Source organism: Astyanax mexicanus, chromosome 4 (genome assembly GCF_023375975.1).
Source record: "Astyanax mexicanus isolate ESR-SI-001 chromosome 4, AstMex3_surface, whole genome shotgun sequence".
NCBI classification, from domain to species: Eukaryota; Metazoa; Chordata; class Actinopteri; order Characiformes; family Acestrorhamphidae; genus Astyanax; species Astyanax mexicanus.
The window spans coordinates 47,974,055-47,990,592 of NC_064411.1; the positions used below are offsets into that span (position 1 = coordinate 47,974,055).

Consider the following 16,538-nt stretch of genomic DNA (forward strand, 5'->3'; position numbering starts at 1 on the left):
AGAAACGTAATAAATGAATTTATTTGTTAAAACTACAGAAAAGAGGGCAGGGGGTAAAAATACCTTAAAGAAACCTTTTTGACTGGGTTTGTACAGTGGATAAAAGTTATATAAAACAAACAAAAAAAAAAGCATAGTGATATATCAGTACAAAAAATACAGTGTCTTTGAGAGGGAAAGAACAGAAAGTGTTATGGGCGTCAATCAAGATAAAGAATAATATGAATATATTTACTAGCATGTTTTATGAAAGGTTTTGTGTTAAGAATGGAATCAGAGAATCTGGAACGCTTCTTTCCCCTTTATACACACTTAATATGAGACTGTACCAGGACCTTATATTAGATCTTCACTCTTCAGGACCGAAGATCTGATCTTAGATTAGACTTCACTGCAGGAATCTGAATCTGGGGATCAGCCAGCCACCCTAAAACTCCTGCTTATCAGACAGTTAGTTCAGTGCTGATCGAAGCGCATGTAGTTATACGTGACCCTATAGTGCCATCTGCTGGCTGCAGTTGCTGCCACACTCTAACCACATCAACAAAACTTTTTTTTGGGTGATTCAAGCCTAAAGCATGTGTAATAATAAGGGGGATAAAAACTATTAGACCAAACATAAAGCCCTGTTATTTGAGAAATAGTACGCTGGTGCTTTTAGGCAAGTAATGACAATCCTATTTTTGAAGGCTTTTAAACAATTACACAGGGGTAAGCAAAAGGGGCCGGAGTCCAGCCTTGTTCACTGATATCTTTGCTCTTGCGCCATGTTCAGACTGCCAGCCCAAATCTGATTTCTGGTCTACGTAGATTGCATTAAGATAAAAAAAAAATTGAACAGCTAGAAATCAGATGAAATACGATGTTTGCAAATCAGATCAAAGTCACGTTTAAAGGTGGTTTGCAATGCAATTTATTATTATTTTTATTTAACTGAAATCTGATTTGTACAGACGCTTCTTAGTCTGGACGCTCAAACTGAAATAGCACGTCTTTGGTGTCACAGTGCGACAGGGAGAGAGCAGGGGTCCAAGAAAAGCACTAAAGGTCAGTTACTGACGTCAACCTCAATACCACAGCAACCCAAATGTTTGTGATGTCCAGAGAAACAAATCTCATCTGATCAATTGCCAACAACAGTGCAGATGGTCATCTCAACAGATCTGATATGAGAAACTTATTAAATTTGACTTCAGTTTGAGCAGCCATATTCAGTCTTTGAAATCAGATTTGAGTCACTTTGAAGACCCTATGGCTACGTTTACACAGCCAATAAACCTGACTAAAATCCGATCTTTTTTGTCATTTGTCCAGCTGAAAAAAACGTAAATCTGACATTTTTTATTTTCGATTTGGGTCACTAATAAATCATCCAAATGCAGCTTGAGATTGATGCTTCAGCGTCAAATGAAAATTACAAAATAAAAACCTGTCTATGGCCGAATAACATGCTCTTTCCAACGAGCTGGAGGAACGTTTTGGTGGTTAGCTCAGCTGCAGTCGTAATTCACTGCTCCTGAGATTCTGAAAAGGATTAAAGTGAAACTTAATGTGAAGCACTGTTCTATTGCACGTGTGCCAATTACAAATCATGAGCCAGAAGTCAGATCAACAGCCTAAAATAAATAATGGATTTGGCCACTTTTACCTGTTGTGTGAACGTAGAATATTTGCAAGGCCAAATCATAATTTTGGGATATCTATACTCCATCCAGGTTAAATTTTGATAGACTTACAGCTACAAACCACATGATGTCCGGTGGTTTGAAATATAATTAAAATCAGACTTGTACAGATGCATCCTCTTCTCATCTCTCACACAAATCCGATCTGATCACTTGCAAAAAACATCATCTCAACAGATCTGATTTGAGAAACAAATCTGATTTGCCTGTAGTCTGAACACAGCCGAAGACCTAGTAAACCTGATAATTAACAAGAGATTTGAATCGGGTATGTTTAAACCGGAAAAGCAAAAAAACAAAAAACTATGCTGGAATCCAGCCCCCTTCAGCACAGGAACTGCCCACTCCTGATCTAACAATTGCAATTTGAAGACCAAAACTGCCTAAACTATAACCATGTCCGCCTTTGTTTCTATATATCCGACAGCATTTCCTTAAAACCGCATTGCCAAAATGTTTCTTTATTTTATTTTTTTACTAAAACTGTCATTGGTAAAGAAATTTAAGATGCTGCTCTGAAAGTATCTGCAGCTCTCAAAATAGAAAAATTCTATACATACTTCAGAATACCCCTCACGAGACATAAACTGTGAAAACGAAAAACAAAAAACAAAACAAAGAAAAACAAGATTACTATGCATTTAGTTACTCATCTTAGATACAGTTAAAAAAATAAATGATGAAATAGGACAAAAGAGAGAAAGAAATATATATATATCTCACAATGCTGAAACAATACTTAGAGAGATGTGGATTAGACAGCATTAAAGAGACGACTCATACTGACCCCAGGTGCAACGACAACTGATATTCTGCTATCAATTAATTATCTGAATCAATTGCCTTTCAGTGTTTAGCTGCCCTTGCGAGCTCTCTTCCTGTTCTGACTGAATATTGTATCTCTGCATATCCTTCAGCCTGTTCTGACTGGGCAACACTGCTTTTCTGCTCTGGAGCTCTACCTGTCGTTATTTACATGCAAGGCTTTAAATACAGGGGACTGGATACAGGCCAACTTTAGATCTAAATCAAATAAGTATAGACCAGTGTTTTTCAATAAATATCATCTGCATCACATCTGCATCATACTGTAGATCACAGGATATAAACTGATCACAAAGTGCTTAAGAAAACCCAAACCTGTGCAAGCTGTGAGGTGCTCTCTCGTTATCCGGCCAGTGTGTTATTACTGCAATTAATGTAAGTTTGCTAATGATCTTGACCAGTGGTGTCTGGCTAAAATCACACCCAGATTTAATGCAGAAGATTCCACACACATATAATGCAGATCAGTGTGGCATTAACTTCCGTGGGATGTGGCAAAATCCTGTCCCATAACTTCTGGTATGTCAGTGTACAGGGAAACATTTATTATAAAAACACTTTCAAACAGTACAGCAACAAGTGCCTGAATGTTTTCATAAAATATTTGGATTTTAAATGATAATATTTTAGGAGGCCAAAATTCAATTTGAATTTTTTTTTGCTATTTTGTACATTTAAAGTGTTAAAGGATAAAGAGCCTGATGTCTATACTATACAGTTAGTTTAGATAAAACTTTCTTTAAGAGCAAAGCATCCGTCTTTAATATCTAAAATATTTGCACTTTTATCATCCATAGTAAATCAACTGTATGCTACAGATGTTACAGGCAGAAAGATTAGGTTGAAAAACACTAGATTACTCCAAATCATTTAATTTAGGATCAGCTCTAGATTTACATAAATTGAACAAGTTGGCCTGATAATCATTGTCCTGCTTCCAGGTAGAGCCTAATCTTAACCCACCCCAACCATACCTACTGTTTCATTGCAAAGCCGACGACACACATCGCAGTATGTTTAGCCCAATCTGGTTAAGGTAATGAATAATGCGCTGGAATTAAATATATTTTTTAAATGTTAATAATTATGACAATGGAGAGAAAAAAAACAAAAAAAAAAACAAAAGACAAAAAAACAGACTGGTCTGTTGGAAGGGTCTTCCAAACTGAGTTCGTACATGAACATACACACTTGGCAGAGGAGGCCAATCAGACGTAAAGTGAAGTTCTCACCGATATGAAGAAGAGGAACTTCTTTCTAGTAGAGTCACCAAAGATATCCATAAAAATAGCATCTGCCTGGTAACCAATCAGCCAAATAAAATATTACAATACTACAAGCCTCTTCTCAGTTTTATTTAAAGGTTTCTTTTCTATTTGCCGTGTGTGGAGGTTCATAAGCACTAAACTAGACTATTCGTGCCTATAGTACTCAGGACTTAACGCCCCAGCCTTTCTCCAAGACTGAATGAATGAAAAATCTCAGCGTCCCAACAGCATACATGTTCAATAAGAATAAGTTAAAATCTGAAAAATACAAGATAAAATCTGCAGGTCGAAGGCAGAGGAGTCCTCTCTCCTTTTGAGTTGTAATGTGCATGTGAGTGTGAGTATGTGTGTGAGCGAGTGCATGTACATGTGTGTGTGTGTGTTTGTGAGGGCTCAGAGGAGGCTGACCTGTATGTACAATTTGTGTGCTCACAGTGAGTGAGGTGTGTGTATGTGTATATGTGTGTGTGTAAATGGATGATGTGTATCTGTGTGTAAAGTGTGTATTGTATATTCAAAGCAGGCTGGCCAGGCTGGTTGTGGGTCCGTTCTGAGCTTGGATCTGGACGGGTGGAGGTCCGTCTGTCCACTGCAATACACATAGAAGTACACACAGAAAATATGTAGTTAATATGAGTTACTATGCATCAAATACATCTGCATAGCTAAATTCAATCAGTTTAACATGCATCCTAAAACATGATATAGAATGTTAAAAAAAAATATCTGAAAATATTGTCCCATACAGTCATAAGCTGCGAGCCAGAGTTTGAAACATTATAGGGATCCACCAATGAGGGAATTCTGGGCCGATGCAGATATCAGATATTAAACATATTTTTTATATTTTCGTATTATTGCTTTTTAACTCATTTTGATTAGTTTCTTTTATTGTCATTTTTATATTTTTATTATTCTTATTTTATCTTTTTTTTATATATTTTTATTGTACTATGTAAATTAAGTTTTTGCTTAATTTTAACTTTTTTGTATTAATATTATCATATTAAGTTTTATTGTTTTTTTATATTATTATATTTGTATTTTTAGCTACTTTTCATCATTTATTTACTGTTATATTAAACTGATTAAATGTACTTACCATTTTCTTTGTTATGTCAATCCATGTCAATGTATTTGTAAATGTTCGGCTACACTGAAAATGAGGGTTGCCCTTAATGTACTTCCGAGTTAAAATAAAGGTTGACTGATTGATTGATACATGTTTATAACTTCCAGAGACACTAGACAACCTAGTGATGGGGGCATAGCATTACACATGCAAAGAAATAGCTATTTTTACACCATTAACAAGCTCAAAGTATCTCCGCACTTCATGAAGTGAATTCTGAGGGCCCTGATATTAAAAACGAGGCACTGAGAGCTTTGAAAGTACACTTCTGAAATTAAGCTAGAATAAGTCGACTGAACAAATATGTAATAAGGGGGATCAGATAGCACAATTCAGTGGAAACTCTGTGGAAATGCATAAATATTTTAGAGATATTTTCAGTAACAGCTGGAATTCATGCATTTCCATGGATTATCAACTTATCATGACTTAATTTATAAGTGGCAGCATCTGGAGAACTTCCTGAAGGTACTGTGTGTGTATAGTGTTTTTAATAAATTCAACAGTAGCTTGTACTTGTCATTATGGTTCAATATATCCCATTTCACATCAGATTTCTCCTTTAATAGCTGTGTGACAGTATGAAATGAAAACTGGCTATTGGTTTCCCATGCAACTCCACTCTAAACAGCTCAATGCAGCAAAAACGCTAACTATTTGGTAGTTCTGAGCCAAAAGAATAAGGCCAATGAACGGCTATGGAATTACTGGGGAGTCTTTGAAAGATGAGGTCACCGCTTTGATTGCTGCACCACTCAGAAACCAATAATGACATTGATACAACATACAATGCTCTGTAGAGGTCAGAAAGCACTTACACTTATGAGGTTGTGTTCAGGCAGGCTGCAGGCAGCTATGTGATCCTGCAGTAGCTGCTGAGAGAAGTTTTGGTGCATCTGAGCCGCCTCATGAGCATCTATTGTGTTCCCACAGGCTTTATTCAGATCTAAACAGGAGGAAATGGGTGCAACAGTTTTTTCTCATAATTCAAAATCAATTCAGTATGATACAGTTTTGCAAGTTTTAAATGACTGGAGAAAAACAAACATTAGGATGCACTATGCAGGGTTTATCCACTTTTTAATAAATACATTTCCATGACTTTTTCATGACTTTTCCCAGCCTTCGCTGCAAATTCTCATGACCATATGGTCTTTAAAACATCCAAACAAAACAATCCATGTACAAACTGATTATAGTAAGCCTTTATCTTCCCTAAAATGGATGAAAAAACAAATTGAAATATCACACATTTTACTAGCTGAATAACATTTCTGCACATCTATGTCTTATATTTGTCTGAATGAAGATGGGGAGCATTAAATTATCATTTTTCTCTGTGTGAATTTACAGCTAGAGTGCAGCTAAAACTCGAGTCAGAATTATTTTATATATATAATTTTTTTAAATTCTCAGTCGATAAACAGAAAAAAAGAGTTCAATTTTTTATGACTTATTGAAAACTTTATGGGTGTTTTTATCTTTCCAAAATTTATCCAGGACTGGAAATTGCTATGTTCAAATTCGCTAATTTCCCAGGTTTTTCCCATCACTGTACGAACCCTGACTATGAGATCATTGGGTTTCAAAATTGTATTCTAAAGTGATTGGTGGTGAAAGGTGCTTACCTTTGAGAAGAGCAGATGACCAGAGTTGAACAGACATATCAGGAATCTTGCTGGCCAGCTGCATGGCTGGGACCACCATGTTGTTGCTTTCCTGGAAAAGAGGAACACAAACTATGCTAAAAGACACTTCCACGACACACTGCTGCATCTTATGCATAATATATTCTACCTTACATATCTTGACTTTAAGGAGAGAAATCATACAATTAAATATACATTATTAGGACATAATAATCACCCTGTGGTTTCCAAGGACATAAAATATGTGTCCAAGAAGAACAAGAGAGCATGCGGTCAGCCGATTCAGATCCTCTGCATTGGACATCTTTAGGGTCTCACGCAGGAAACGTCTACACACACAAACAAATAGATACACAAGTTAAGTTTAATAAATCATACATAAAGCGAATAACAATTTAGCACTTGGCCATTAAAAAAAAAAGTGGATTCAGATCAAGAAGAGATGTAAACTCACTTGGCCTCATTGTAGCGTCCCTGGAAGAAGGAGAGGAGTCCTCGAATATAAAAGGCTGCAGCCCGCAGACAATGAGAACTGCAAAGGAGAGTTATAAGACTTAAAATGCTTGGTTTAAAAAAAAACAAGTTTTACAATAGTCAACACTGTTTTTTTTTTTTACCTCATATTCTCCCCAATTTTGCTCAGCCAGTTACCCAACCCACTCACTAGGACTCCCCCCATCACTAGTGATGCCCCAACACACCAGGACGGTGAAGACTAGCACATGCCTCCTCTGATACATGTGAAGTCAGCCACTGCTTCTTTTTGAGCTGCTGCTGAGGCAGCATTGACGAGCAGCCAGCGCGCTTGGAGTAAAGCACAGCGACTCAGTTCCGATACATCAGCTCACAGACGCCCTGTGCAGCGGACATCAACCTTTAGTGATGTGGGGAGAGAGCGCCATCTACCCACCCGGAGGGATCGAGGCCAATTTTGCTCCCTCTGAGCGCTGGCAGCTGATGGCACAGCTGCATGAGCGGGGGGTTTGAATCTGCGACCTCCAGATCATAGTGGCAGCGCTTTAGAGCACTTTGTTTTTATTTATTTTTTCCCCATTACATTTCAAACATTTTAGTACATGAAAGTCAGTTACAGAAAAAAAAAATCTTACCTCACAGGAAAGTTATGGTCAGGGTTTATTCTCTCTAGTAGGCTATAAAGCTGTACAGCAGAGAGAAAAATTAACCCAGTCAAAAAAAATGTTTGGTAATACATTCTGAGAGAAAATAATGTGTTTTTATTGTGTTGTAGAATAACAATGTATTGACTGACCTCTTGGTGTCGGTTGCCCTCTCTAATGTATACACTGGCCAGGTTGGTCACGATGAAGGTCCACAACTCCTGGTGTGAAGTGAGCTGTTAAGATATAAAGACGAGTTTTCAAAGTGAGTAAGTAAATAAGGCTTCCTTAGCAGTGTCTTTAAAAACTTCTGAAACATAATTTTGTTGTGCGAACGGATAAAAGCTTTGTTCTGATTTTCCACTCATATGGCACCCACTATCAGCATTTGCTTGACTGCCAATAATTCACATTTGCCTTACCACTGTTTAGTGTTCAGTCTCACTCACAAGATAACACCTCACAACTTATATAGGTGTGGGGATTTTCAAACTCTCCCCTGAGAGAACACATCTCATGACTTTCGGCACATCATATGTATTTCCCTCTCGTCTGAGTTCTAGGCAAGTAACCAAATGAAGCTGATGTACTTTTGGCCAATATATTATACTACTCAAATATACTTTACTACTCAAATGTTTATTTTTGTGTGACTGAAACCAAAAGGAAAACACACTTAATTACAGTGCAGCACTGAGCACATCTAATATACACAGCATAAAAAGCTATTGTGGGTCAAACCAAAAGTGAAACAGAGCTGGTGAATACTAATAGAGTTTAAAGCTTTTAGTTTGTAAATAGACGGGTGTGTTTAAAGTTGAGCAGATCTTTCAGAATGACTGATCTTTCAGCTGTAGACAGTCACAGTTTCAGAAAACTGACTAAAAGTGAGCACTCACCCGCAACGCTGTAGTGAACTGAGCCTCTGCATTGTCCATGCAATTCACTGAAATGCAGTACAAACCCTAGAAAGACAAAGAAAAACAAATTTAACATCAATGCAAGCAAGACACATATTGCCAAGTAAGTGTTCTAGTGATGGGACACAATACTTAAAAAACATCAATTAAACAGAATTAGAAAAGGAACAATACTAGATCTAACAAATAGCGCTAGATGTTGCTAGATGTTAAGCAAAAAAAAAAAAATCAAAATGCTTATAGATACAGTACCAGTCAAATGTGTGGAAACATCTTAAATAAAAAAATCATGGAATTACTTAGTAAACAAAAAAAAGGGTTAAACAAACCAGAATGTGTTTTATATTTTACATTCTTCAAAGTAGCACCTCTTGCACAGATGACAGCTCAGTCATCAGAGCTTTATGAAGTAGAGTCACCTGGAATGGCTTTTAGTTAACAGCTGTGCTGAACTAGTCAAGAGTTAATTACTTTAATTTCTTTCCTCTTAATGTGTTTGAGAGCATCAGTTGTAAAGTTGTGAAGAGGTAGAGTTGGTATAGGGTGAATAGCTCTATTTGAGTAATGATCTAATCCATATATTATGGCAAGAACTACTCAACTAAGTAAAGAAAAAAAACTCCATTATTACTTTAAGAAATGATGGTCAGTCATTTGGAAATATTTGAAGAGTTTTGAAAGTAGCCTCAAGTGCAGCTGCAAAGACCATCAAAAATGTTATGCTGAAACTGGCTCTCTTCAGGAACACCCCGTGAAAGGAAGACCAAGAGTTTCCTCTGTTGCCAAGTTAAGTATATCAGAGTTACCAGCCTCAGAAACCATAAGTTAACAGCACCCTAGATAGGCACACCTATCTAGGTTTGTTTAACACTTTTAAGTGTATTTCACAATTCCTTATGTTTCCTTCATAGTCTGGATCACTTCAGTATTAAATTTACAATGTAGGAAAAATGCATTGAATGAAAAGATGTGTCCAAATTTTTGACTGGTAGTACAAAATGTATATTAATTTACAAACAAAATGTATCGGTAGTTGCAAATATTAAAACTTATCCAATACTTTGTCAGTGTTCCATAAACATTTAAGTTTTCTGGGAAGCACAATCTGCATCACACTAACAATGTATCACTCTACTGGAAAAAAAACGAATAAAATAAAGTAAAATAAAATAAACAAATAAATAAATAACTATCACAGTATGAAGCTAAAATAAATATCAAAATCGGTAAAAAAAGTCAGCATATCAAAAAAAAAATCCACAAGCTGTGTACTCACTAATAGAGTATGGAGCTGGGCAGCATGGTTGGAGAACAAGCGAGGAGACTGCTGGCACAGCTGACACACCTGAGAGATCTAAACGAATAATAATAATAATAAATAATAATAATAATTAGTAACAAACAAGCAGGCAAACAAACTAATAAACACAATAAAACACAGGTATGAGAGCAGAACTGTAAGCAGACCTCCTGCAGTGCCGTCGCCTTGTGGCCTGTAACCAGGCGACACATGATGATGTGCTCCAGCAGGATGACTTGGAATGAAGAGAGGATTGGACTGCAGTCCAACACTGAGGATGGAAAAAAACACAAAGCCAATCAAAAAGATATAAAACCTCCATAAAAAACAGTGTTGCAATTAACAGCAGACATCCAGATAGTGACATATAGAAGACTTGTCATTTTATATATTTAAAAGAAGACAGAGGCATGACGTTTTATTTTAATGTTATGTTTAACTCACTTTTTAGTTTCTCTAGTTGCATGAGAGCTTTATCTGTGTACTTCTGTGCCTTTTCCAAGTAGCCAGCCTGCATTGAATGCATGACCGTCACCTACACACACACAACAAAAAAAAAAACAGACATTGTAAGAAGTTCTTAGAGGAGACCGTTTCTAATTTCAGGCTTACAGAACAGAAGAAGCAAATTTGGTCAAATTGCAGTCTTTCCACAAACAAAACAGAAAGAAAAAACAAATGCAACACATTATTAGATATGGATAAATAAATAAAATATTAAACATTATGCAAAGGTATCACCAAACAACTAATTTGTCAATTTAGATTACACACATTATATATTCCTATAGTAAAATAATAGTAATAAAAAAATAAAAATAAATAATTAAAAAAAAATCACAATGAAACTATGCAAATCAAACTTGTTTCTGTGGGTGTGTGTGACAGAGACATACCAGGTAGACAAGCACACACATATGCTCCTTCGGCAGCCAGTGGAAAAGATCTGCAGGGTTACTGGGCAGGATTTCATCATCATGAAGTGTTGAGATGGTCTGAATACACTGCTGCAGCTGCTTCAAACATGGCTTTACGCTTTTCACCTAAACAATAAAATACCGACGTAAGGCTTATGCAGAATATATTCACTTCTTATTTTGCATAAATGTCAATTGAATTTTGCAATTCAAAACACACAACCTGAAGCTGCCCAAACAAAAACCTGCTTTTTAAAAACCTTTAAAACTAAGAATTCGGTATTTTTTTTTACTTTAGATTAAAATTGTTGTCAAAAAAAAAAAAGAAAGAAAAGAAATAATCTAAGCTGAGAGGCTTGATAAATAAAAGACAAAAATACTACATATATGTGGGTTTTCTTCTGGTTACTAATAATAAATATACAAAATTAACAATAAAAAAAAGAACTTTACTTGAAATAATGCTAAACATACGTCCTTAAAAAGTGCACCTCCCCAAAATCATCTCAACTATTATCCATGTACACCTTTACTTTTGAAAAAGCACTGACCTGTCCAGCGTCCAAGTAATGTGTAACCTGGAGCACTAGGAAAAACACCCGGAGGGACTCCTTCTGTATGGGGTTTCCTTGCCAATTCTCCACAATCTGCCCACACAACGTGAGCAAAGGGTGTACCTCCTGCAGCTTACGCTCCATCAGCAGCAGCTAAATACACACAAACATATAAACTAAATATTCAAAATACAATTTACTGCACCGGTTCACAACAACTGTTACAATAAAAAAAAAGCAAATTTTAACAAAAGTAAATGTTGTTACATTTGATTTGATGCTCTAAATACAAATATACTTACCATCCCTTTGCTCAAAAGAAACAGCGCTCTGTGGAGAAAAAAATCAAAGCACATTTAATTACAAAGAAAACATTATAAAATTAGACTTACTTCATTTATATAAAAAATATATTTTTCTAGACTGTTTTATAATATGATAATCCATGCCTGGTATATTCTGATCCCACGACTCTGGCATATTCTGCACCTACACCCAACAGGTCACACGCAGACACCAAGTCCTTCTCTAGTGTGTGCAGTTGCTACAAGAAAGTAAAGAAGAAGAAAAACACAGATGCTCAAGATAAAGCCTTGAAATGTTTCACTTGCTGTTAAAACATTGCAAAAAATGATGTAAAGGAATGCATGCCATCACTTACTGCTAGCTGGAATAACAATCTGCAGTGCCAATATGGAGTCTGCTGGGAGATCTGAATGGCTTTGCGTAGTAAAGGCTTAGCAGAATCAACCAAATTCTGTCAAGAAAGGAATAAAATGACATGGAATTTCTCAGATATAGACACCTACTCAATGAACATAAAGGGTATTAACAATGACTTTACCCCCCTTCACTGCAGTAACAAAATATAATGTGAAACTTGCCCAGAAGTGTATATGCTGTAACATCACTGTAAGAATTTGATGAAATTCAGCCACAAGAGAATCAGTAAGATCAGAAGATCTGTTGAATCAGCTGTTATTATTGTTCATCAATATTAACAACAATATTTACAATTCAATAAACTGTGGACTTTTAATGTCCAAAGTTTGGGTCCAGGGACAGTAATCTTAGACTAATGTGCGAGTGATCTAGATCTAGCAGTGGTTCACAACTCTCACTCTGGAGGACCCCATAATCTACAAAATGTAGTGTTTCCATCTCAAACACCACATTTACTGCTCAACATTATGTTAAATGCACATAGATTACAGGTTAAAATAATTTGCAGCAGCAAACAAACAAAACAAAAAAACGATTAAGTACCATCCAATATTGATTCTGTTCTTGAATATGAAATATATCCCCATTTTCCACAACAAATAATGACTTGAGGGAATGATAAGGTGCAACTTCCAAATCAAGAATTTGCATTTACCCAAACACTGATACTGCATGAATACAGAATCAACTCAGAAAGGGCTTGTAAATTAGCTGACAAGTTAGATCAGGTACATTGGGAACAGGACCAGGGTTGTAAATCGCTGTTCTAGAGCATCCTTGTTACGTAAATTTAGAAAAAAGCATACATACACTTCTGCAGACAGTGCAACCGTCCACAATACATTACGCAAAATTACACAAAATACAATTCTTACCTGTTGGCAATAGAGCTCCGAGAGGAGACTGGCAGCCTCAAATTTAACATCTTCAAACTGTGGGACCTGAGAACACTGGTTAAGGTTATATTTTTACTACAGATCTGACATGATTATAATCTCAGACAGCTATTTAACTGAAAGAACTGAAAAAAACACACTGAAGAAAGCCATTACTTGTGAAAACAAAAAGTTCAGCCATAATCTGTACCCTTCCTTTTGAGTTCTGCTTTAGGCAGTGAAACTGGAAGCTAATTGACAGTTTGCACAAGCACACACTGATTATACAGACATTTATACATATAACAAAGCTAGTCATCCAAATAAAGCGATTTTCTCCATTGTAGATGCATTGCAAAAGGATACTTGTTGCGAGATGCACCACTGAAAGAGATAAAGAAAGAATAAAAAAAGATAAATTAGTTATTAGGTACCTAGCTAGCAAGCAAACACAGTTAACTTACATCACCGAAAACAGCTAAGATTTACACACATAAACCATTCAAATAAACAACAGTAGCTAAGTAACTAACATTGAAACAGTTAAGAGTGAAAAATGATACACAAATATGATATTGGGACTAACTTACAGTACATTAGTTAGCTAGGGACTGGCTAATGTAGCATAGCTAGCTAAACTAGCTAGCTATAAGATACACTGAGAATACAGGAGTATTAAGGTTTTTTTTTTATACGTTTAAGACTTTATAATTCCACTCAACAAATAACAAAATAAGAACATGTTTAAAAGCAAGGAACACCAATATTAACTTCACAGACTAGAGTAAGCTAACGTACATCTCTGTATTTCCCCCAGTAAAAATTCAAAAACGACATTTCAAAGACGCATAAATTAGTTAATTGTTTAGCACACACGAGAAAATTAAGTTATGGTCCATTAGACATATGGTATTATGATTAATTGGGGTTATTTATCTTGATTTGTTAGTTAAATCACGTCAGCTTAGGTTAACTTAATTCAGTCTGCCTTTAAGTTACCGACAACTAAATCTGAAAGATGTTAAGCTAAGCTAGCTAGCTTAAGTTAGTATAAAACCTATTTTCTTCACTTTCTGTGTTGTGTAAGACTTTTGGGAAGATGTATTCAAGATATTTCAACATTAATTCAAGCTTAATTTTAAGCTAAAACCGTTTAAAACCTAATTTTCTAAGAATATGAGTAATATAGCTAGTTAGCTAGCCAGCTAAGGATCTGCAGATACCCTGATGTGTATATATAACCTACAAGCTAACTAGCGCTAGCTTTTGAATGGTAGCTAGCTTATGCTAGCTTTAGAGGAACATATAGCTTGTATAGGTACATTTAGGTTTGTTTTACGTGTATACTCTCTAGAAATAAGCTGTAATTATCGTTTACGCCCCAAACAACGTACTTAATGTGTCTATCTTAAAATTCACACAGTCAAAAGTCTAAAAAGCAGCACTTTCTGCACTGAGGCCTACACGCCCGCCTCTCCGCCGCATCCTCGGTGTTTCCTGATCTGCTCTTACCGCTTTTTCCAAATGACTCCGGGCCAAGTCGCTGTTCTTGGTGTGGTGGTACAAGACCGAGCCGAGCTGGAGGTGCGTTCGGGCTTCTACCCTCTGCGAAGGTTTAAACTGAAGCACAGCCTGGAGACAGTGCACACACAGACGTATTTTAGGTGGGCTCGACGTGCGAAAATGTTCCGCGAAGCCGAGCAGGGCGAGGTACCAGGACTCCGGGGCCTCAGCGCCAGTCGCCATTTTGACGACAATAACAACAAAAACAAGCCGCGGCCTGAACGGAGCTCCGCACAGGCGGCGAGAGTTCAGTGGAGTGGACTCAGGGGACGCTAGCTAAGATTTTACCCCCATTTCCAGCCTCTAAACTACTCTAAGAACTTGCTTTCCCCCGCACAGAGTCCTTCAGCTATCTACAATTTATCTGTACTCTCTATTTCGCTTATTTTTTCCCCTTTAAACCTGGTAAAAAAAGGGTAAAAAGCAGCTAAAGTGCTCTTCGCCGTCCCCCCACTCAGACACCCCAGATTCAGAAAGCAGATTCACACTCCTTTAGTGATACAATCCTCTGTTTCTTAGTGTTATTCAATAGAAATGACATTTATTAAGAATTCAGAGAGATTTCATAGTTTTTAGGACATATAGATAAAGATCATTTGTTGGGTCTTCACTACCAATGTAACATGCCTTTTGTGTTTATATAAAGTTCATAATACCAAAAGGACATTGAATTAATTGAAACATTAAAACAACTCTGTTCATCGTTATGGTTTTATTTATATATACTATTTGGTTGTACCGCCTTTAGCTTTGATTGTGGTACGCATTTACTATGGCATTTTTTTAATAAGCTTCTGCAATGTTACAAGACGTATTTAAATCCAGTGTTGCACTAATTTTCATCAAGATCTTGCAGCAGCATTGATGATGGTAGAGTCTGACTGCTGCACAAAGCAGCTCTTCTCCAGCACATCCCAAAGATTCTCAATGAGGTTAAGGTCCGGACTCTGTGGTGGTCAATATGTGTAAAAATTATGCTCATGCTCCCTGAACCATTTCTTTTACAACTCCAGAGCATTTTAAAATATGGCCGTGCCATCAGGCATGAAAAAAATCCATTGATGGAATATCCTGGTTCTTCAATATATTCAGGTAGTCGGCTGACCTCATTCTTTAAGCACATACTGTTGCTGAACCTAGACCTGAACAACTGCAGCAACCCTAGATCATTTGCTTAGTTAAATCCCATCCTTCTGCCTTTCTCTGAGTTATTGATACCGATGGATGATAATCTGGGAATGCCCCCGTACACATTAGGATTGTCATCCACTATCTAACCGCTCTGGTGGTCAACCTGGCATTATATAAATGTGGTTCTACACACAGATAACTATCATTTTCTGAAGTAAGGGATCCAACCAACACCTTGGGGTTGGGTTTGAGTGTTGCATGTGACCTTTGGCTCTTCCCCAAATCAGATCTGCCAGGGTCAGCAGCCAGACACTGACAATGTTGCATATTATCTGTTCTCCATAAATCTAGTCAAAAGTTATTCCATCTTTCTGCCTTTCTCTGACTGCCCAACTGTCTGGCCTCATACCAATGGAAGTCTTTGGAAGTCAGGCTTCCCAGTCACCCACCACAGATCAGCTTCCCACCGCCCAGTATATGCCACCTGCCTCTGATATGTTAACTCTCCACTACCAATTACATTAAAGTTTATATAAATTCTCATTAGAAATTTTCTAACTGTATGTGACTCATGTGGATGTATAATAACTTTTTAACATTAATTTATAAGTTGTCTGACAAGAGGAGGATGGGGCCCTTCTTATATATTAGCTATGCTTCCTCCCAAGGTTTCTTCCTCCTTTAGCTATGAGAGAGTTTTTCTTTGCCTTTATTGCTTACAGTTTCGTCTGATTCTCTGTTGACATCAAGCATCACTAAGCATGAACACTATAAAAGTAAATGATTTGATTTCAATGCAACCAAATCTTCACAGCACTAAAAGTAAAGTCTTTCTCAGTAGCCTATTGGTCTCACATTTGTGAAAGTCTAACAAGACT

General features: G+C 36.7%; 1 protein-coding gene across 1 annotated transcript; it reads right to left on the reverse strand.

Moving 5' to 3' along the window:
- Positions 1-2: 2 nt before the first annotated feature.
- Positions 3-14,974, reverse strand: mau2 (MAU2 sister chromatid cohesion factor). The gene is made up of 19 exons (XM_022678911.2): positions 14,479-14,974; positions 13,333-13,350; positions 12,967-13,032; positions 12,030-12,125; positions 11,818-11,912; positions 11,671-11,698; positions 11,366-11,521; positions 10,794-10,940; positions 10,342-10,432; positions 10,065-10,168; positions 9,874-9,951; positions 8,577-8,642; positions 7,830-7,913; positions 7,669-7,718; positions 7,014-7,091; positions 6,777-6,888; positions 6,539-6,629; positions 5,729-5,856; positions 3-4,367 (listed from the first exon to the last, which is right to left on the reverse strand). The coding sequence occupies exons 1-19, from the start codon at positions 14,710-14,712 to the stop codon at positions 4,293-4,295; spliced, it is 1,797 nt and encodes a 598-aa protein (XP_022534632.1). The 5' UTR covers positions 14,713-14,974; the 3' UTR covers positions 3-4,292.
- Positions 14,975-16,538: the final 1,564 nt, after the last annotated feature.